The sequence below is a fragment of the Camarhynchus parvulus genome, chromosome 1 (assembly GCF_901933205.1).
Source record: "Camarhynchus parvulus chromosome 1, STF_HiC, whole genome shotgun sequence".
Lineage (NCBI taxonomy): Eukaryota > Metazoa > Chordata > Aves > Passeriformes > Thraupidae > Camarhynchus > Camarhynchus parvulus.
In genome coordinates this window covers 87,895,303-87,918,112 of record NC_044571.1, presented here as the reverse complement: position 1 = coordinate 87,918,112, position 22,810 = coordinate 87,895,303, and the positions used below count along the sequence as shown (strand labels likewise).

At 40.6% G+C, this 22,810-nt stretch overlaps 1 protein-coding gene across 2 annotated transcripts; it reads right to left on the bottom strand.

Annotated features, from left to right (window-relative positions):
* Window positions 1-4,495: 4,495 nt before the first annotated feature.
* Window positions 4,496-22,810, bottom strand: CASP2 (caspase 2). 2 transcript variants are annotated; one of them, XM_030954248.1, is made up of 10 exons: window positions 22,483-22,810; window positions 17,027-17,194; window positions 15,626-15,701; window positions 14,159-14,253; window positions 12,604-12,780; window positions 11,351-11,479; window positions 10,850-10,940; window positions 7,209-7,358; window positions 7,007-7,116; window positions 4,496-6,415 (listed from the first exon to the last, which is right to left on the bottom strand). In XM_030954248.1, the coding sequence occupies exons 1-10, from the start codon at window positions 22,630-22,632 to the stop codon at window positions 6,281-6,283; spliced, it is 1,281 nt and encodes a 426-aa protein (XP_030810108.1). In that variant the 5' UTR covers window positions 22,633-22,810; the 3' UTR covers window positions 4,496-6,280. The 2 variants fall into 2 exon arrangements, 1 of the variants encoding a protein (XP_030810108.1); XR_004060956.1 differs by lacking the exon at window positions 4,496-6,415 and adding an exon at window positions 10,674-10,735.

The window sequence follows — 22,810 nt, the reverse complement described above, 5'->3', positions numbered from 1 at the left end:
ATCCCCAGAGACAACGTCCTGTGGAGCGGGGTTTGTTCAGGGCAATGTCCTCCTGTCTGCCAGCAAAATCATGGAGTGAAACAGGCACAAGGCTTCAGCTGAAGTCCCTCAGAGCACCCCGAGAGAGAAGGTTACTGGTGAGGGAAAGACACAGAGGGAGAGTGTAACCAGAGACTCCCTGCCCCCTCCTGTTCTGTCTGCTTCCCTGCTTTAATCTCTCTCTGCTGTCCTGGCAATGGGACAGCTCAGTAAATTAACAGGAGGTAACGTTTCCTCCTCCTCTCTCAGGCAGTGTCATTCTTCACTCCATTTGGAAAGAGTGGGGAACCACAGAAAGAACTGATACTGATGGCAGAGAGACTAAGGAAGAGAAGGATGGAAATGACAAACTACCAAAATTAGAGACAAGAGAACCATCCTGCAACTTTGAAGAGGATTATTTCCACAACCTGTTTCAGGGACAATTTTGTGAAGTGTCAGCATCTGAGAGAGGAAGTTCTCTAGCAGGCCTTGGAAGACGATTCCTCATATGAATTACTGTTATGCTGTCCCCACATTTAATGTAATTTTTCTTCAAGCATACTCATCATTGCTGGTTTTTTTCTTCAAGCATACCCATTATTACCTCACCACAAATAAACAGCCCTCCTTGCAGTCTTCGTACCTTCGTGAACCTTCATCCACTGGCACAGATAACACTCAGGGTCTTTTATATCCAGAATCACAGAATGGCTGAGGTTGGAAGGGAGCTCTGGAAGTCATCTGGCCCAATTTACCTGCTCAACCAGGGCCTTCTAGAGCCAATTGCTCAGGACCATATTCAGATGGCTTTTGAGTATCTCCAAGCATGGAGACTCTGTAGCCTCTGGGTAACTCCCTCCAGGCACCCTAATGGTAAAAAAGTGTTTCCTGATGTTCAGATGGATCCTCGTGGGTTTCAGTTTGTGCCAATTAAGGCTGCTCAACAGCATAGTCAGGAAGGGTTTGAAGGCTGTTGAGGATCCTGGAACATCTGTAGGGGTGCAAAGTAGAGAGGTCCTGCCCCCTGCCCTTTTGTGTGTCCTGGGCCCTAGCCACAAGAAAAGCAAGGAGGAACTAACAGTGTAGAAAGGACAAAACCAGGGTGCTGCAGTGGGTTACTGCCTTGAGAAACAGAGCACTGAGCAGCTGTGGCAACAGCTACGTCCTCAGCTGAGTCACAGCTACTGTCTGCTGTACCCTGAGGCAGCAGCAAGCACAGAAGTTTGTGGGGAATGGAGCAGATAATATAGGCCACATTTCTTTTCACAGACAACTGTTTTTTTTTTTTTTTCCCTGTCATCTGATATCTGTAAAGCTTTTCGTTGAGGGAAAAACTCTGTATCTAGGAAAGCAGTTACTTAGTGCAGCATCATCACTTCCTAAGCTGTTTCTCCCACTAAATAAAAATGAGTTATGTAAGAGCACGTGAAAGGTGAAAGTGTTGCCTTTAATAAGGTTATCCAGTCAGGGAGCTTTCCAATGCAGACGGGAAGCCAGAAATAAAACCACCCAGGACTCAGGGACAATGGGGAGCAGAGATCATGCAAAAGACCAAATGTCTGCAGTCACTGTTTGACAAGCCATTAATAAAGAACATTCACAGCTTTGGAGAGGGTCAGATTGGAGTTTGTAACTATTACAAAGAGGGAAACAAGGAACATAAGGATTTGAACTAGGTCTGTGGAGCTATGCAAAACTTGTTAAGGAAGACAGCTGGGGAGGAATGATGAGGGGAATAGATGGAAAAGGACAGCCTTCATGAAAACCAAGGCTGATCAGCATCTGTCCTATCTTCATATTAAATGCTTCCTTAACTATCCTTCCATGAAATCTCATTATCCCACATACATGAGTGCTGTAAGTTTGAGGTGCCAGCAGCTGGTGAGACTGGGATGAGTGAATTTGGCCCAATTACAGTCACATTGGGGTGTAGACTGGGGACAGGAGCTGAAGCAAGTGCGGCCTCAGCAACAGTAGCTGGAGCAGCCACAGCTCTCTGGACCAACTAAATGAGTGTGTGGCAAGCTGTAGCTCAGACCTGTGTGAGGGGACTTGGCACTAGGAACTGGTCACACCAGGGGTGTTGGCAACTCTGGTCTTAAAAACAGGAGTGGAGGAGTGTCTGCTTCAGCCTCTAGGATGGTACCAGCACATGTCCTGGGTCAGCTGCTAAGGCATAGAGCCCAGGGTTTCTGGGCTGGACAGGAGGAATAACCAAGCCAGACTTGCAAAAGGCAGTGGCAGTTTATAAAATTCCTTAAGTGTTTATTTCTGTGTGAATCCATTTAGAAAACTTAAGCCTATGCTCAGTGTGACCTTTCCCTCTCATTCTTTAAGTGACTTTACAAGTGACTAAATACCAACAGCTACTAAGTTTGTGTTTTTCTTTACCACCGGCACCTAACAAATCCAGATCCAAATCCAGATCCAAATCCAAGTATTTTATCAATGCAGTGTGACCTTTACCTTTGTCAAAACATGGTTTTTATGGCAGGTGTTACTGTTGCTCCTTTTTTTGCAGCTTCAAGTAAAAACTTTTAAGAGTGCCAAAAGAAAATTAAAATGAAAAAAAAACCCCACAGCCTAAACAGCAGTAGTTCCAGCTATTTTCTAAGTCAGAGAAATCTGAGTGCGACTCTGAGCTCTTTGAAATATGTAGTAAATTACACAGATGTCATCTTAAGAATTTGTGCATGCAGGCAAAACAGTTTGTGCAAAAATACAGTCTGAAGACCAAGTTATACATAGCAGTCCCATAAACAAGTAACAAATGCAGATGAACGGAAACAAAAGAATATCAAACTTCAACAGAAAAGAATTCTATGAGAAGCAGCAAAATCAGCAACAAACAGCAGGCCAAATTGCACTGAGTAGGACATAGCTCTCATTCCTAGTGAAACAGACTCACCAAAGCTGCTGATCCTGTGACAACAGTTGATTGTAACTTCTCTGGAGATTTCCATTTCATTCCCTTCCTTTTAAAGAAACCGTTCTCTGTATGCATACGCTGATGACATAACCTATTACATAACAGTATCTTCTTGCATTTCCTTCTCCTAACTTAATAATTTACTGGTGTGATATAGTGAAGAATTCTCATACCCTGAGGGGTAAGAACAAATTATATAAGACAGGTACAGTCCACGTCAGGAGTGTCAGCTTGGCATAAATTTCTTAAGATGTATTAGAGATGTTTAGCCAAACCTTTTGATGTTTTGGAAGCATATGCTCTCTTTAAATACCATTCTGTACATCCTAATTTTTAAGGGGACTAATGACTATTTGTACAAAATCAAATCCTTTGACTATCTACCAGTAATCACAGATAGGGAAACAAAACCAGTTCAGAATTAAAATTGTATTAACTGAATTGTTAATAAATGTGATTCTCATGCAACTCAAGATTTTTTGGATACATTGGGTTCACTGTTTTCACTCCCCATCTCAAATAAAACCCTCGACCTTATTCTTCTTGTTTCCAGACAAAATGTGAACCTGGTAACACTACCCTGCTGTCCCAGCCATTATAAGTAATTCCTTAAACTATGTTAGTAGCTCCAAACTTACCAATGAATATGCAAACATCTTGTTTACTTCATTTTCTGGCCTGCTAGAATCACTTTCTGCACAGGTAGATGTTGGTCATTCCAGTGCTAATATCATACTAGAGTTCCTGTATCAGAATTCTGTATTTTTAATAAACCAATGTACTCTTTCACCAAAAAGAGATCATGGAACTCTTCAAGGTGTCATGGATGAAACAGGGTAAATGGCAACCTCTAGTGGATCTAGAGGCTGGGGATTATTTTTAGAGCTTACAAAAACAGAGCTTCTACCTTCTTATTTCACACTAACTGACTTTCTCACAGGTGCATTACTTTGATCTCAGCTTGCGCACCCAGCAGTAAGATCATGGCTCATTTGCGAAGGGGGAAGAGAAAATTCTGTGTACAGCTGCTCCCAGCTACAAGCCTTGGGCCTTATGCATCAAGCCTCTAAGCATGCTCTGGGACTCCTTCGCATGCAGCTCTCTGATCCCCTGGACCTTCCTCCACTTCCAGAATCTGACGGATGGTATCTTCATTTTCTTTTCAGCCTCTTCCTCTGAGGCTCCTTTTTTCCAGGAACTCTTCAGTTTGATGCCAACTTTTCCTTCAAAAAGACCAACCCCAAAATTTTCCCAAGGTGAGTATTTTATCTGCTGAAGCACAACAGCAGCCTCCTACTTGGTGGTTCTGCCTCATCTCTCTTTATTAATGTATTAGTCTTTGTTTGGCCAGGGAGTTACCAAAATTTACAAGCAGCTCATAGTGGTTGCAGCTGTAAGTAGCAGGCTTCTGCCTGAGAGTTCAAAACCCCCTCCTGGGATGTGCTAGATGTGCATTTTGTGCCAAGAAATGACACAAAATTCTGTTTATGCAGAACCTCCATTTCTGCAGGGGTCTAATACTCCAAATGGAAGACACCGCACAGATTAATCAAACAAAAATTCTTTATTTGGACACCTCAAGGCAGTAAAATACAAGTGTATAAAAAGATATATAAAAGTGGCAGTGATAATGCAACTTGATGCAATCCTACAGAAATTTAATCCATCAGAATGGACTGCTTCATCAATAAACCTGTCTGTAAAATATTGCACCACTTTGTAGAGGGAGCACTCAGGAAGACAGTGTTTATACTCCAGGGAGGTACACAAGCCCCTAGACTGGTGTACTAGACTTCAGAGTAAGGCACCAATTGGCAAGTATGATTCTTGTTTTGTTCATCACATTGTGTGTAGGACAAATGCAAGATATACATTAATGCTGCACCTTTGTCAGCTGGAGGAAACACAGCCTTCATTTACCAGACAGAATAATAAAAAAGAGCACATGCCTAGTTTTCCAGCCTCCCTCCATTTACCTTTGTGCTTCCCATTCATAATTCTATCCTGAAAAATATATCTTAAAAGCCATACTTACATTAAAAGAAGCCAGGAACTATGCCAACTAAGTGCTACAAAATGGAGAGACTGAGACTGAAGTGAGCCATCTGCAGTCCACATGTAATCCAGTATCTCAGGATTTAGGCTCTACCACAAAAAGAGAACAATGCCCATCTCCCACATCACATGAAGTGGGAGTAACTGCAGTTGGACACAGCAAGACACAAATTACAGCATGAAGAGGCTGTGGAAGAAATTTCCAGAAGAAGTGACAGTTTATGCTTTTAAATGATCAAGGATTAAGAAAGAAAACTCACAGAACAGGATAATAATATAAAACTCTTCCCTCTCATTTAAAAGGGAAAAAAACTGCAGTGATAAATAATCCAAGCAACATGCTCAGACTGCAAAGAGCTGCCTTGAATATTTTTGTTAATTAAAAAGACAAAAGATCCTCATGTACAAGGCTGTAGAGCTTCAGGGCTTCAGTTGTACAGTGCAATTTATAAATTCCTGAGAAGCTGGTGGAGTGAATGTCTGTTGTGACATGTAAGTACTATGGCAAACAAATTCCTCAAAAGGAATATTCCATGCAGTTGTTCACTCTTGGGGCTAAGGGAAGTTAATCTAGAATTTCTAGATTCAAAACCATTTCTGGGGCATTTTATGCAGGCATATTTGTCTGGGTCTCTACATGTTTTGCTGATAATCTGGGATACCTTAGAGTTCTCTTGACAACTTGGCTATAGAAGGAATGTAGAAAAATAGACTTTAAAGTGATCAAAATGGAAAGTGTTGAGTACTGAGAACAATAACCTTCCATTTTAGGGAGGGGGAAGATTCTCCTTCATAAGAAGCCCTTTTCTAATGTGCAGACCAGTCGACTGTCCTGGATGAATAACCATGCAGAAAGTACTAAAAATTGTTGAAGTACAAGCATAAGATAAGTAGCATCTTTTGACTGATTTTCCTTTCAGAAAGGCTTAACTTAAAAATTGTACTAGTAGTCCATTTCCATTTTTGCATTACCTTTGTTTATAAATGTCCTTATGTCTCCTTCCAAAGGATGCTCCCACCTCTTTCCAGTTCCAGTGCTGATCCTCTTTCCATCACTTTCTATACATACACACCCAATTGGGATATTAGAATTTTAAACCCTGGACTGAGTCAGGGTCAAGGAGAGTTGCCAGTTTATTTTAGAAAAGGACATAAAGAATTAGACTGGCACTCCTTGCTTGCACATCTGATGTCACAGCTCGTAAGAGTGAAAACAGATATCCACAATCAAAGTTCAGCTTTGGCAGTATCTCTCTTCAAACAGAGCTGGCAAGGTTATTTTCCTGGTAGATAGCCAGGAAACAGGTAAAGGTCCCGACAGAGCGTGCTGCAATATTCCGACATTTCCTTGCAGCGGTGGAATTCCGTGCCTGGGGCATAACCTTCTCGTTGCTTGATTTGCCTATTCACCTACATGTGAGAGTAAAAAAATTCAAGTGACTAGAAGCATTAAAAAGACAGAAGGAAGAAGAATGTCATTTCTTTCTGCACTCCCAGATTTTTCTGTTTAATGCATTAAGTAGCCCCCTAATTGTAAGAAGGATAAAGAACTAGGGTGCACTTCCACAGCAGCTCAAGTTGCTGTGGTCACATTGGTTTTTTTTCACTCCCTCTTCCTCCACTTTCTCAAACTTTACTTTATATGAACATTGCTGATTTTGTAGCTGTTTTGGGCATGTTCAGGGAATGAACTCACCTTTAAAGAAAAGCTATTTCTATAGAAGAAAAGTAATTCTTGCAAGCAATATGAACTCTACTCACAAGTTCACCATGCGACCACACCAATGAAACAGAAGGAGTCAAAGAAACAGCATCATCACTTGGTTAAACTGCAATGGAACTATATATAAATAAGTAACTAAGAACAAGGAAAGAATTGTAATTTTGCTACAAACAAGGGAAGAGTAAGTGCTTTAATAGTACTAGATTAATCCTAGCATTCTGAAGCAATGGAAGGCCCTTCAAAAACCAGGTGGGAGTGGGAGAGTAAATGCCCTTTACCTTCACCAGCATGTCAGCCACGTGGGTGTGTCGGGAGTCCTCTGCAAACACTGAGGTGAGAGCCTCCACGTACCAGGAGCCGCGCTTGGTGTTCCGCATGGCCGCGGTGCCTGGAGAGAGAGTGCCTACCATGAAGACTTCCGGGGAACAGAGACACATGAAACCTCCTTATGCCCAAACAATTAGGGGCCCAAACAATTACCTTTCAGACAAGCATATCCACAGATCATATCCGAGCATGTGGGCAGACGCAGCTTCAGGCTTTCTTCCTTGTTCGCGTCGCTTTCCTCACAGCCTGGAGAATCTGACCATCCTTTGCCATCTCTTTGATCCACTCCCCGGTCCAACTCATCTGTGGTGGCAATAAACAAGGAGAGGGAGAAAAGAAGAAGAAATTATCCTGAATTACTGGATGTAGCTTTCCTGTACTTTGTTTTGTGGTCAGCAATTACTTACTATCAAGCAGAAAGCCTCAAGTTAATGCAAAAACTTTCTCAGCTGTTCTAAACTCATCTGAAAGTTCGTCTGCACAAACTAATGTAGATACCAACAACTGCTGCATCTGCTTAACCTGACATGGTTTGCATGCTGATTTCTATTCCCACCTCCTCCTGCACATATCATGAGATAACCATGAAAGCAGGGCAGTTTCTGGTAGTTCTCCACCATTCATGGAAGGATTTGATGCCTACCCATGAAGATTTTATTTTCCACTCATACCTACCTTGGAAATATCCAAAAATGTCTACTGCACTTTGCAATGCTAACTGTCTATTTACTGCAGAACTCAAACAAGAGCTGTAATTTTACTTGCTAAGATCTACACCCAGGACATGTAGAAAACCTAGACAAAGTATTTCACTTAGTTCTAAAACCTGATTACAATACTGCTTGTTTCAATTAAAAGCATAAATTCTGCAGCAGAAAAATGCAAAATAATCTGAACCCAAAAGCAAGAGAGACCTACAGTCCATGGAGATTAGTTTAAAGCCTGGAGAGCATTTAATGCTCTTTCCAGGATTCATTAGTGTGTATTATGCAAGTGTAGATATTCTCAATTGGTTTTCTGCATGATGCAGAGATTCCATTATAATCTCAACTAATGGCTTAGTGGTGCGAACTTTGATAGTCAAGCTGTGTTGCAAGAAAATTAAAATTACATTTCACAGATTTTCCACATAATTTTGCCTTTTTGTTTTCTTTTGTTCTAAGATGAGAATCTATTACTCTTTCTTCCTAACAGCAGAATCAGAGTCTAGTGTTACGAGGCTTAAATGTCCACTTCAGAGGCCTTCCTCCTAAGATGTTTCTCAATTTTTATTGCTAGCTCATGCCTAAATAATCTATTTGGATTTCTAACCCTTTAACATGCAGTGGAACAGGTGGCATCTCATAATGCTCAGAAAGTGGTCAGTTTGTAAGTCAGCAACATTGTTCTTTTCCTCTAAAAAGAAAAAAGCAGTGGGAGGGGTGTGATTGTCTGAAACAGCCTAGAATTTAAGTCTCCATAGCTCAAAATTTCATTATGGCTTCCATTAAGTTCCTTTCTCATCTCCTTAGTGTAGCAATGCAAATTTTTTTCATTTTTAACCACATTTTTTCATGTATTTTTATCACACTTCTCCAAATCCTTCCAGTTCTGTCTTTTTAAAAATTTAGTATACTGTTCACTGTGTATTTTATTTCAGAAGACTCAGGTAATTTTACTGTCAAACTCTATTATTCACACTGTCATCACCCCATTATGTATAAAATCAAAACTTTTTTGATTAAAGCTTAAGAATTACAAATCTTCCTCATGCATATCTTCAAACACCACTCCTACCAACTTAACTAAAATGTGTAAAGCACTAACCCTTTGCATACCTAACCTCTAATTTATAGAAACACTGCCAGAGATTGATCAAGTCTGTTTACATTATATTGAAGCTCCCAGGCAGCTGTTCTGCCAATTAATTTAAATAACTGCTAACTACCCAGCTTTTAGCATAATTTTTCACTCTTTTGAATGGACTACATCAAACGCAGATTCTAAGCAACTTCAAAATTTCGTTTTATGCCACACTGAAACTCTTCCCATTGTTTTCTGTTGCCACTGGTTTTTGATCCATGACTGTAGGTGGACTACTTAACTTCTTTAGTAGACTCTTGCCAAAAGCTCATTGGGAATTAGGACTGTACCAATATTTCTTTAGCTACATTTAAAAAATATGTCACTAACAGAAGACAGAGTAGGCCTACAATGTAAGGTTAGAGAGGAAGAATAACTTATGTATTTCTCACCTTGTTTCAACTAGTTCCAGCTAACTTGCATGGCACAGATAGATTGACTACTATTTCAAAATTGACAATACTATTTATACAGTCCTTTCAATGCTGTCTAAAGGGTACACATCTTTGTTGACAATTCAATTACTTTGTAACTGGCTTTCCCCTCCAGCTATTAATCAAGGTTTAAAAGAGGTTAGACAAGGCAGGGGTTTGTCCCCTTTGCTGTTTTTTTATTAAATTGAGTTTTTCCTTCCAGTTTTTCAAGTACCTTAATCCTTTGTCTACTGCAATATCCTAGTTCTAAAGCATTGTGCACAGCAAGCTTTACCACTCTTCCTTAACAGCAACTTGTTTGGGAGTACAAAGGCCAAGCATGATTTGTTAGTCTTACCAGACTCCTTATGGTAACATTACAGTCAAATAAACATAATTACCTAAGGAGGTCAGCTGAAAATTATGGCTAATTACACTTATTTCAACCCTGAGTCTGCATATTCACATTTGTTCAAGAGTATCTAAATGTTCATTCACATAAGGAATGCAATCAGATTCAATTCATATTGTAAACATGCATGTTACAATATTCCTAAATGCTTAAAAGGATCAAGTATTTCTGATCACTGAAATACTTCATGTAGACTTTGGGCTTTTCCCTGCATTGGGATTAAAGAAGAGTAGAGACTAGAGGACAAACTGTAAAACTTGCTAAAAATGAGAAAGAAGGGAGACAACTGTGAGAAACAAGGGAAAAGCAGGGGGAAAAGCATACATACGAGGAAAACTCCTCTATCACAATGGAAAAGAAGAAACTATAAGACAGAGCTTCACTTTGGAACAGCTGCAATTTCACAAAGTCCAAACACTTGAGAAAAAAAATTTGGTCATTAGCAGATCTGAAAGGTAGCTAGTTACAGATGTGTTTGTTTAGTTACAAAAGGGAGGAAAAGGAATAGCAGAATTAAAAAAAAAAAAGGTACACAAGGCACAGAAGAACAAGTCTATAAGAATAATGAAAAGAGCATGTAAGAATTCAACAGCAGTATGTGGAAAAGGGTGCAAGGAAAGGTCATCTGAGGCTGAAAACAGGCTAAGGTAAAGGAAAAAGCCAAGACCCTAAAAATAATTGGAACCAACTCTGACAGCTCAAGAGACCACCACAAGAGACACAACACATCAAGGATCTAGAGGAAGACAGGACCTCAGCAAGACTCCAGTGCTAGTGTACTGCTCCATGCTGTGCTGCTATTTGTGCATCATGTGCCCCACTCCCCCTCCTGCAGGCACAGCACGAGGAAGCCTCGGGGTATGAGTGGGATACGACAGAGTTTATGTCACTAAGGTGCTCTGGGGTCTGCAAGGCAATGCACACACCTCATGCACAGCTAAAGACACTTACAGAGCAACAGATGCAGTGGCAGCAGCAGGGCAGAGGGAGGTGAATATGGGTCCCACTTACACCTGAGAGAAGCAAAGAGGAAAGTTGACAGCAAGTTGAATGTGAGGGTGTGCATGTGTGAAATATGAGCCTTAATGGCATGCCAAGTACATGGCTTTCAGTGTTTGGGCACTCACCTCCCCGGCAGGCCTGAATAAAGAACATTTTGGGCTTATTCTGGAGATTTGGGCAGTTTGCATTATCAAAGAGCCGGAAAGCCTCCTGCAACTGAGAGAAGAAAGAAAGAAAGAAAGAAAGGAAATTTCTTTCACTGTAGGCTTCTGTAAGCCAAACCCAGTCTCAACCTTGCTTCCCTGTCTTTTGCTTATTATCTCACAAGTCTTGGTGATCCTCTCCTTTATCTGCAAACTCAGGGTGTGACCAACACATCCCTTCTCCACCCTCTCCCCAGGTTCATACTTGCTTGGGTTCATGAACTCTACCTCATATTTATACAGAGAGATAATTTCTCCTGCTTGCCATTTTTCATTTTCCAGACCTCTCACCCCCTTGCCCTTTTCTTCCCTCTATTTCTATTTTAAAATATGTGAATCCTCAGTCTTTTTTTTTTTCCTTTTTGAACATGGTTACTTTCCTGGAGATAACCTACAACAAGAGATGAGGACTCAGCAACGTACCTGTAGTAGTTTGCCATCACTGCCATAAACCCCACCCTCCACACCATGGGAAAGCAGAGCTATAATGCAGGAATCCACATCTCGATGATCTCGCAGCTTGGAGAATCTCTCCAATGCATTCTGCATCTCCTAGAACAGGGGGGAAAAAAATCAAATGCTTTCCAGACTTCCACAGGGAAAATGAATCAATTTTCTGGGAATAATACAAAAGGTGCTCCCTGTAACAAAGAAAACCCCCCCAACCCTCAAATTTACATGAAAAAGACATGTACTATTAAAAAAAAGGCAAAATATTCTTCTTCTTTTATGCAATATTCAGTCCTAAATATAACACTGTGAAGCAGGAGTCACTTAGGCCAACAGAGGAAACCAAATGGTATTTTGCAGAGTGATATTTTACAAGTGATATTTTACACTGACACTGGAATCTGGCTGGGATGTTGGAGCAACTTAGCAGATACATTCTCTGGGACTTCAGGCATTCAGACACTAGTGGTCAATTCAAAATTTAAACTGGAAAACTTCAGGAACTCTGACAACATGGCAGATGCAAATACCTTCTATCAATGTTGCAAAAGCTCTGTTCTTGAATAAAACACTCTTTAACAAGTCCTGTATCACTTGAATTCATAGGGATTTAAAAGGACTAAGATCAAATGATGCTGGAGAAGACAGCAACTGCATTCCTAGGGAGAGTGGCTTGATTAAGTTAATCATGGAACCAATTTTCCTAAGTGAAGCACATACATGTTTTGAGTGAAGACTGAAAGAGTGGAACTGAACTGCACAGATAGACTGATGAATGGGATGCCAACTGACTTCACCAGTGAAAGGACATGAAAACATCACAACAGCAAAGACTACATCAAATATTTGCTAAGTTTAACTTCTAGGAGAGTAGAACACTAGGAAAGTCTATCTAGAGTAAACTGGAGATTTTGTTCATTTGTGCTTTTAACACATATGCCAGGAGTAGTCTCAAAAGTCTTCCCCCTTGGACTAGGGTCAGACTACAATAGTACCTCTTCTAGTCCTTTGTGATACTACTATCCACTGGAAGAGCTCAGCCTTCCAAGCTTTCTCATGTGGATCAGTATGAGGGCAGATATAATTATGTTCAGCCTCATTTTCTGTTCTTAAGTGATAATTCATATCTTCAGAGCTCAGCTACGTACCAGAGAGAATCTCTTGAGACAACTATGACACAAACTCTCACGCACACCAGTTGTGAAGTACTGGGATCACCCCCTTACCTGTGCAGTTTGATCATGACACACAGTGACTCGATAGCCGAGATGCCTGAAGAGCATCTCCAGGGAAGCGCAGTCCACGTCTCCCCCGGCGCGATATTCCAGGTCCTTCTCGCTGCTGAAGCGGACATTGCTGAGGATCAGCGCTAAGCCTCGCGGCTCTGATGTCAGCTTGTATGCCTGCAAGGAAGATTAAAAATGGGTAAATTTAGACTACACAAGGAAATAATGGTGTGTTAGAATAGAACAGCAATCATTCCACACTAACTTGATATGCCTGTGCTTGCCAGCCTCCACAAGTGACAATGCTACAACACTATTATTAATAAGTTAGACTGCCTTGCCTTATTCCTCATTTCAAAAGAAACACAGCTTATCCATTTCAAACTGTGAATTAGATATTGCTAACTTTTTCCCCTTTCCTCACCCCAGCAGGGCCCCATATATTTGTGTCAGTCCCAACAAAGGACAACACTATGCAAAATTTCGCTACAGTTTCTTAATTGCTGTTGGGAGCAGAGATGTAAAATAGCAATGAGTGTCATTGTAACAGCAAGGAACTCTCAGTCCTTGATCTTCAAAACTGCAACTGGCAAAAGAGGTTACAGGAAACAAACTAATTTAAGAGGGGTGCCTTCAGACAGAGAAGTTCCCTCTCTGTCCCTATCATTCCAACAACAACAAATCAATAGTAATTCACTTACTAACACTCCTGCAAATTGGAAGTAAAATTTAATACCAAAGGAGAATATCAAATAAGGTGTATCCAGGCACAGATGTAAAAGGAGCCTAGTCAAGCTCACACTGGCACTGCTTATTAATCAAGTCACCCCCACAGACAGTTCCAAAAAACCCAAATCCAACCCAAACAAAAACCAACACACAAACAAAACCTCTGTTTCCTTACACATAGAGCCTGTGACATTGTATAACCCTAAGGAAGTGTTTATCCCACAACATAAAGTAATTTTTCCTTAAGCCCATCCCACCAATCTATTTACAGACAGAATCAACTAAAAGGAATTAGTTTATATATATGACTTCAAACACTGCAGCAGAAGATTAGAAATTCAAATGGTTCTATCCACAGGTAGAATTCTAGTACATAATCCTGATCTGGTTCTTAAGCCTAAGGATTCTACTGGGTACAGCTGACAATTAAAACAGCCATCTTACTAGCTGAAAACACAGTTTCTACTATTTTACAGTCATTTAGAGGGTTTGTCATCTTACAGAAAATGAGGACACAGAAAAATAAACTTAAGGCAATAATACTGAGAGCTCACAGAGAGCAACAGTAGAGAAGTCATTCCACCATGATCAAAAAAACAGAGGCAGAGATTTGTTTTGAGTTACAGAACTTTTCAGGATCCCTTGACACTTGTAAATGAGAACCACATCAAATGGAGCACGACTGGTAACACCTTTCAGTTACACAAATAGCACAACCCTGATCTGCATCCCAGTGAAGCATTTCAACTCAATTTTAAGTGGCACATGTTCAGCTGATAGATCCAAACATCTCACATCTTAAAGACTTTCTCTGCCAACAACTTACCAAGTGCTGATGATTGTGATAAAATTCAGGAGTGCAATACTTCACTGGAGGAATTGAGGGACCATCTCCATTATCAAAGGAATGCTCTATTGGTTCTGTGCAAAGCCAAATATATTAATAAAAATTAAAAATTTCAGACAGGAAGCCTCTGCATCAAGGTAGTAACTTGCAAATTCTGAACTATATTCATTTATGCATATTTCACACCTCCAAAAATGTTGTTTGATCAGGGCCTACTGACACAAAATGAAACACAGAAGAGAAAAAAAAGTACTGTAACAGTATACTTGTTTTATTTATTTTAACTGACAGCTTTTATTTTTGCTTGTATGTGGGTTAGTCTTATCTAATGCCTAGTCTACAGAGTATGAAAACAGAATTCTCATCTAATTTAAGATCTTTGTGGTTTCTGCTGTTTTGCACAGTATGTTCTTACTTTCAGAGTCTGGCTGACGAAATGTTGCTAGAAAATTTCAAACAGAATAGTTCTTTCCTGTCATAAAAGGCCTCCCATGCTGAACATATGCATAAGTGATCAAACGAGACAATTTTAACTTTCATAAAGTGCAAAGCCCTTTTCTTTTTTTAATCTGCCTCTGAACACTTTCCTCTGGATAACAGCAGATGAGGGGAATGATAATCAACTATTTGCCATTTGCAGACAAACACTCACTCCTCTGTACCGAAGAAACTGAGCTAATGACATTCACGAGCTCTTCTGAAATCCTCTTTCAGCCTTTTGAGGCATGGCTCTCCTGGTTGGAGGAACATATGCTCTAAAAAAATCAAAACAACCCAACCTAAAACCCTTGCACATAAATAAAAAGTTTCCAAAGATTAGACGCTTGTTCTTTAACACCAGACAGAGCTCCTAGTAACCAGCAGAAAGGTAAACCTGGGGTTAGGGGAAAAGTACTCCAGGCATTACCAGAAGCAACATAAAAACTAGCAAGGAGATTCATTCCAACCAATGTTTATTAGACCAGATCCCTAGCCTAAGCTGGAAATGCATGTTAAGGAGAAGCTGATTTCCTGCACTCGACAGAAGCTAAAGAAAAGCAAGTTAGACCCAGATAACACATATAAGGCCTTAAACTAATTTTTAAGAAGGAAGTTTTTGTTAAGAAATACTGCCTGAAGTCAGTATCTTATCAGAGTGCTAGCTCAATGAAATTCTATCACAGGTCTTAAAGAAAATCTTCGCTAAAACTAGAATTTTACTGACAGGTACTGTTTTAAGCAACAAAGCGCCCCATAAGAATAAATGAAGCTAACAAGAATCACGTACTGGTTGTCTCTTCCCATATGCTATAAAGCACCCTCTTTGATCATAATATAGTCAGTTTACTGTCAAGTTTGCATTCCTGGGATGAGCAAAGTGGTGGCAAGCTTATTTCTACAATCAAATTAGGACAGTATCAAGAAATTGGCAGGAGCCAACCAGGTAGCAAATCATGTGCAACTCACCAGGCCAACGGGGTCTCTTTGAATTACAGGACTCACTGGCAGGGTATGGAAGATCTGACTCATGACAGTGTTCAAGCTACAAGACATCAATAAATCCATGAAAAAGAGTAGCACAAAATAGCTTTTTTTTTTCCTCTACAGTACAAAGCTGGAGGTATCATGAAAGAAAGGATACATGCATTTATATACACCCATAAAAATGACTGAAATATAATATTATGGTCACTTCCAAAAGAAACATCATGTCAGGACAGCAGCAGCACTTTCTCTCAATGCAAGACTCCTCCCCTCCTTTGATCATCTGCACTTCTATCCAAATCTTCAGTTTAGAATCTTTACACTGGGGTCATCTTCGTTTTCTTGGTTTTAACAAGAACTTGAATTGTCTGGTGATTCCTCTATTTTTGTTTGCTGTCAAGATTTCGTTGTTTGTATAGTAAAGAAAAATTGAAAACAAAAAATTAAAAGGGTAGTCTGATAAATTTTACATTTTAATAAGGGAGCACTTGTGCACAAATATTTGATCTCCCTTCCTTTGTGTAAAATATGTAGTTCAGAGAAAAAATACCTCCCTTTCAATTTTTGGATTATTGATTACACATCCATTAAGAACTTGTTGGATGTAAGAACAGTGCAGGAGCCTCATACAGTTCAACAAAAAGAAGTGCAAGGTCCTGTGCCTGGGGCACAAATATATCCTGGGGGCCACCCAGCTGGGAAGCAGCTTGGCAGAAAAGGACTTGGGTGCTGCCAAGCCAAAGAGGAGCCAGCAGTGCACCCTTGGCACAAAGGCAGCTGGTACCCTGGGCTGCATCAGGAGGAGTGATGCCAGCAGAAGAGATGAAGGGAGGTGATCCCTCATCCCCCCTCAAGGGGAACTTATCAATATGTATGAATACCTAAAAGGGGAGTCCAAAGAGGACAGAGCCAGGTTCTTTCCAGTGGTGCCCAGTGACAGACCCAGAAGCCATGGGCACAAATTGAAACACAGGAGACTCCCTCTTAAACATCAGGAAATGCTTTTTTTATTGGGAGGTGCCTGAGCACTGGAGGAGGCTGCCCAGAGAGGCTGCAGTCTCCATCCTTGCAGATATTCAGAAACTGCCTGGATGTGACTCTGGAAGCCTACTGAAGGTAGTACTTGAGCAGGGAAGTTGGAAGAGATGACTGCCAGGGGCCCTTTCCAACCTCCACCATCTTGTGATTCTTTATGAAAATTCTCTTCTTCCCAAGTTTCTTCCTCTCTGTTTTTGCTAAGGCTACTACAAATTTCAACTTACAACAAAACCATTCTATCCTCTGTAAACAACTGAGTTTTTCCCATTTGATAAAGCTCCTTTTGTGCCCAAAACCCAACCTGAAATGCAAGCCATACATCCTATTTTTTAAAAACTGCTGTACCCTTGCAATCTCATGGCTCAGGTTGGACATTGTCTTCAGGATCATTGCCTCCAGGTGCTGCTGCTGGGTTTCTCGCAGAGCTTCACAGAAGGCTGAGAAGGCATTAGGGCCTCTCTTGGGCAGCAAATTGAGGAATTCCACATTTCGGTCGAAGCTCCCAGACTTGGCCTGAACCCAGAGGAAAAGAAAAAAAAAATCAAAATCCATACTCAAGTAACATCTGACATAATTAACTTCCAATGAATCATCAGAACAACTTTTTTTTATTTCAGAATAACATTTCACCACTATGCTTAGCTGTGCTAGAACCATTATTACACTCTTCCCAGTTGATTTCATTCACACTCCTCTGTTCCTATTTGCTTAAGAATATATGACAACACAACAAGCCAGCAATTCATACATGACCACACACACTAATACACCATATTCTCTCTAAAATTTTACTTCCAGTTACTGCTGGAATAGTATCTGCTTCTTCTCACTGAATACACAAAGTCAAAAACATGCTCCCACTACAATCCAATAGTTTATGGTCTCACACAGATAGTCAAATCCTCCAGAAAACATTAAGTAAAACACTTACTATATGCATTCAGTTCCAGAATGGCATTTCCTATGTACAGATGAATACTTAGACCAATGAAGCAATATACACTAGTATATGTGAAAAAGTAACCATCAAAAAATGAAGCAGTATCAAGAAGTTCTAATTGTTAGAATATTAACAGGTATTTCCCAACAAAACGTATAATTTATACAACAATACCCTTCCCTGTGAAATCTAAACCACACCAAAAATCACGTACCAAAATAGTAGATAACAGAAATAAATTCTATTTATTTGGAATTAATCCTATATTGTTTTAATTATCACTTAGATCCAAGATCTCTCCTTTTGGTGGGTGATTGGAATAGCTGATGAGTTACACATAATTAAAGCTTAACAATACAGCAATCACAGGAAAATTAAAAAAAAAAAAAAAAAAGAAAGAAGCCTTGAGGTAAATATGGAAATCTTTTGCTACAAAAGATATCACATAATCTGGTTTCATTCATAATTATCAAGCTCAGTGTCAACTATAGTTTGGTTTTTGCCCTAACACATTGTTTGGGAGGATATTGCAAAATTTTGTTGATCCAATGTTTATGAACCTATTTGGAGTTTCAGACCTATATTCATTCATGACTAAGAGCATTTATTTTTATCAACTGTTTCCTGACTTCAGTGTTCTGTCCTTTCCCTTATTTATCAAACTCCTTTCTATAAATTGGTCTTGATTTGCTACAGGAAACAAACTTTCTTCCATAAATGGCCTCTTTCCCTTAGCAGTACATGTACCTTTTCCTATTCCCACAGGATCCTGAATTTTCAGAGTACTATTGACTAAAATTGCCAGCAATAATGTCTTACTTGTGCCTTCCCAGAAGTATGAAGGTTCCATTCTCCTGGTAACACTGCTCCATTAGTCATAGAAAATAACCACCTCCATATATTTGTATCTTGCTGTAAGCTCACTGAATTTTATTGTAACTAGTAAAGTAGGTTGAGACTTGTTTTTTTTTTATGTATCTAATGAATTTTTCTTCCTCTCTGCAGCTGTTTGGGACAAGCTAAAGGTCATTCATCTTTTTCACAGTCTGTGACTCTAAGCCATAAATGATAGTTAAAATACAAGCTGACCTCAAGAACCAGAACATTATTTTACTGAAAATAAAAGAATTTCCAGAATGTTCATATTCTGCACTTTATACGCACAGCAGTCAGCTTTTGGCAGACTTCTTCCTTAATGCTTCGTTAAACACTCAAAGGGCTGTGCTTCCTGATATGATTTCATCTTCAACATCACATTTAGGTTATGCTAAATAATGTTCAGCAAACATTTAGAGGTTAATAAGACACTTCTTTCATTTTATTTCCCAATACATCCCTAATTTATTTCTTTCTCCTCACACATGGGTTTGATAATCTGCATAACAGAAACTAATTGTAAATAAATTCTGAAGTCCTGTCAAAATTCCATATTAGTCTTATTATACACCTGCAGAATCCACAGAAAAAGCATATAAAATTGACAAACATCCTAATGAAATTTATGTCACTTGTCAAAACCAATGATCTCTTCATTACTGTCTAGTGATCAACAGAGTATTTAAATCTTTTTATATATACCATCTCAGTCTTTGATTAGAGTACAGAGTACTCAACTTGTTTAAAAAGCAAGAAAGCTCTTGCTACTATATCTGCAATTTTAAAAGTCCGTCTCAGAGCTCTGGAAGAACATCTGATGCTCCAACAAGCATTTATGCAAGTAGCTGTTGGAGCTTGCCTTAAAAACAGCTGGTTTTTTCACTACAAAGTAAACACTTTTTTTTTTCTTTACAATTTATTGAAAATGTATACTGTGGAAAAAAACTTCACATGGTTTAGTATCCTACTATCTCCCCACATTTCAGACATCAAAGGAAGCAGCTTCTATTTGCTGATTCTTCTCCAATGCCGTACACCTATAAACTCTCTACTTACTCTTCATATTCCTTGTGAGCTCCTCATCCAGTTCAACCACCTTTGCCTTCAGTGGCTCTTTCTGGAACACAGTCCCCCTCCCATCTTTTTCTTACTTGTGGTAAAGTTTCAGTACTGGTTTTACACCTCATACTTGGAAAAAACGTCCTAGTTCCTCTCCCTGAGCTTCGTGATTTACTTCACTTTCCTTAGATTACAGAAATTTATTTAAATGCTCTATTTCCAGAATTTTCTATTTCCAGAAAATTTTCCATTTTCTTCTTTTGTTTAGCTTAAATCAAGCCAGCAGGACCAGTGTAACTGTTGTCTTTTTAAGAAAAGATTATTTAGAATATAACTATTTATCATAACTATTTATCCAGATCTTGATTTCCTGACTTATTGGGGGTGCAGGAGGATATATATAGAACCAGTCAGTTATAATATCCAGGAGCATCCATTCTCTTCCATCAGACAATGGCATTTGGCTCCTCCTGTTTCCATTAAGGTACAGGGAGATCAGCATCACAATACATTTACAATAACAGGCTACTTAACAGCACTTCTAAGACCTGTGCTCACATTTGCCAGAGACAGGAAGAATATTAAAAATTCACAGACCTACTACAGGAAGATCAAAGGCAAGACAAAAGGTTTTCCACTCCAGTGATTATTTTTTTTTAATGCACTTTACTCTTTCTCCATAGCACTGTTATGTCTAGGAGTGTTCAGTAAACATTTCCTTCATTTTTATCCTTCTAGTACAATGCATATTCTGCAGATCCAGCTTTCCTTCTACCTCTGCCGTATTTCTATTTTTGTTGCAATTTCCAGATCAATGCCCTGCAACAGTAGTTCAAGTCATTCTGCTCTCTTGCTCAGGCTGCTACTGCTATTTATACACATTTAAGCACTTAGTTAGGTGTGCTTATTGTATTAGGCATAATTTTTCCACTAAGCTATTAATCTTTACCTGACTTATCCATCATAACACCTTTCTCCCTACTGATAATCCATTACTAAGTATTGTTGCATTCCCTTTTACTCAATTACATCTGGAAGGGAAGATTCCTTTAGGCTTCTTCTCTTCTGTCTCAGTTTAATACTTTTAACCTACAACAGCACCTTGCCAAAAAGAGTACTTTCTCTATCATTACCTTATCTTTGAGAGGATCTTCTTCCTTTTCTTCCCTGCTCCCCCTTAGGTGACAAAGTGTAGGCCATCAAAAGCCCACCCCTACTCACCATTCACACTTGAGCAATGCTGTTGCTTAACCCCTGTGGGCTGCTAAGCATCAGACACTCAGTTACCTCCTCCCCAGGTGGAATGGTGGGGAGAATCCAAAGAATAAAAGTGAGAATAGTTCAGATAAAGATGGTTTAATAGGTTAAGCAAAAGCCACGTGCACAAAGCAAAACGAAGAATTCATCCACTAATTCCTGTTGGCAGGCAGGAGCTCAGCCATTCCAAGGACAGCAGGGCTGCATCACTCACAGTGGTGGCTTAGACTCACAGAATATTCTGAGTGGGAAGGGATTCACCTGAGTACCATTGAGTCCAATTTCTAAGTGAGTGGCCCATACAGGGATTAAACCCAAGACCGTGGCATCATTAGTACCATGCTCTGTAAGTCAAGAGTTTCCCCTTCCTTCTTCTTCCCCTACCTTTACATGCTGACCATGACACCAAACAGAGTGGGATATCCCTGGGGTCACTTGTCTCAGATGTGGCCCCTCCCAGTGTCCTGCCCACCTCCAGCACCGCTGGTGGGGTGGGGTGAGAAGGCCTTGGCTCTGGGTCAGCACTGCCCAACAATAACTAAAACACCTCGACATTAACAACACTGTTTCCAGCACAAATCCCAAACACAGCCCCATACCAGCTACTATGAAGAAATTAGCTACTCCAGCTCAAACCTGGAGAAGTCCTTGATTCACTCTCTGGCTTGCACTGTTTCATGGTATCTTTGTTCTCTTCCACTAGGGATTGGAGCTATTTCAGGTGAGACTGCCTGGAGCTCCCACAATTCAGCACTGATATCCTTGACAGGCCCCATGAGGCATCTAATATTTTCTTTGACACTGCAAGGTGATTCACATTATCGTTGACAATGACTCAAAATTAATCAGGAAGTTATCTTTTCACTGCTATCAAAACCTTATCAGCTTCAGGTTTACATTGTCTACACTCATACCCAGAAAATAGTTCATAACCCTATTTTTCAGTATCCATTCTTTATTATGGGACCATGAACTTTGCTAGGGGACTAAAAAACCCCTCAGATTCCTTACTTGAGCCCTGACACACACTTGTTGTGCAGTGTCAACCACTTCCTTTCCAGCCTGCTTTCTCTGAAGACCTGCAGCTCATCCTGCACAGTGTTCTGCGCATTACCATCCCTCTGGCAGAAATTCCAAGCTATTTCCAATGACTTCTCTCCACAGTACCCACTGCACAGGGAAAGTAACACAAGCCTACAAACAAAGAGCATTTGTTTATTTGACAGTGAGCCTTGAGCCTCGCAACGCAATTCACGCAATTCACAAAAACATGTGGGAAGCACCAATTCTTTATGTGGAAGGTGCCACAACAAACCGGTATATAACATATTCATCTACTTATTTTCACAGTATTATTCTGGAAGCACATATTATGTGGAAGGAAAAAGATAAGCACAAAACTACAATAAAGGACTGGCAGCTACCACCCGATGCACTAAGTGCAGCCTGCTGCAACTGCACACCAGAACACAGGGAAATCTCAAGAGGAAATGCACTTTGCCTTTCTACAAAAGCACCTTACAGCTCTCCTGCACGCTGCAGGTCCTCGGAGTGCAATCCCACGGCAACGTGCAGGTAACGGGTGAGTTTTTTCCATGCTGCCGCTGCAAGGAGCGACACCGAGCTCAGCCAGACACAAAGCTCGCGGCGCAGGCGACACCCCGCGTACCTGTATCATTTCCACCATCTCCGTGGTGATGATATCTTTCTCCACCATGTGCTCCACCAGCACATTCAACACCAGCTGCTTGGCCAGCATCACCCGGTTCTTCTTGAGCGCTTCCTGGTGGCACCGCTGCATGCCGCACGCCGCCAGCATCCTGGGAGGAGCGGGGACACCAGGGCCGAGCGCCGCGGCAAGGAGCCACCCGTGCCCCCTCCCGACTCCTGGCTCGGGAGGAACCGGCGGGAACCGGCGGGACCCCGCGGGCCGCGGCCGCCGCCTGGCTACGGGCGGGCGGAAAGGGCGGGAAGGAGCCGCGCGCGTCCCCACGTCT

What these genes read in the sequence shown, in the direction of transcription:
- CASP2 (XM_030954248.1), bottom strand. Translation starts at nt 22,632, where the DNA reads ATGCTGGCGGCGTGCGGCATGCAGCGGTGCCACCAGGAAGCGCTCAAG. An exon ending in TGAGCCATGAGATTGCAAGG is followed by an intron (nt 15,702 to 17,026) that starts GTACAGCAGTTT and finishes GATGTCTTGTAG; the next exon opens with CTTGAACACTGTCATGAGTC. An exon ending in AAAGAGACCCCGTTGGCCTG is followed by an intron (nt 14,254 to 15,625) that starts GTGAGTTGCACA and finishes GGCTTTGCACAG; the next exon opens with AACCAATAGAGCATTCCTTT.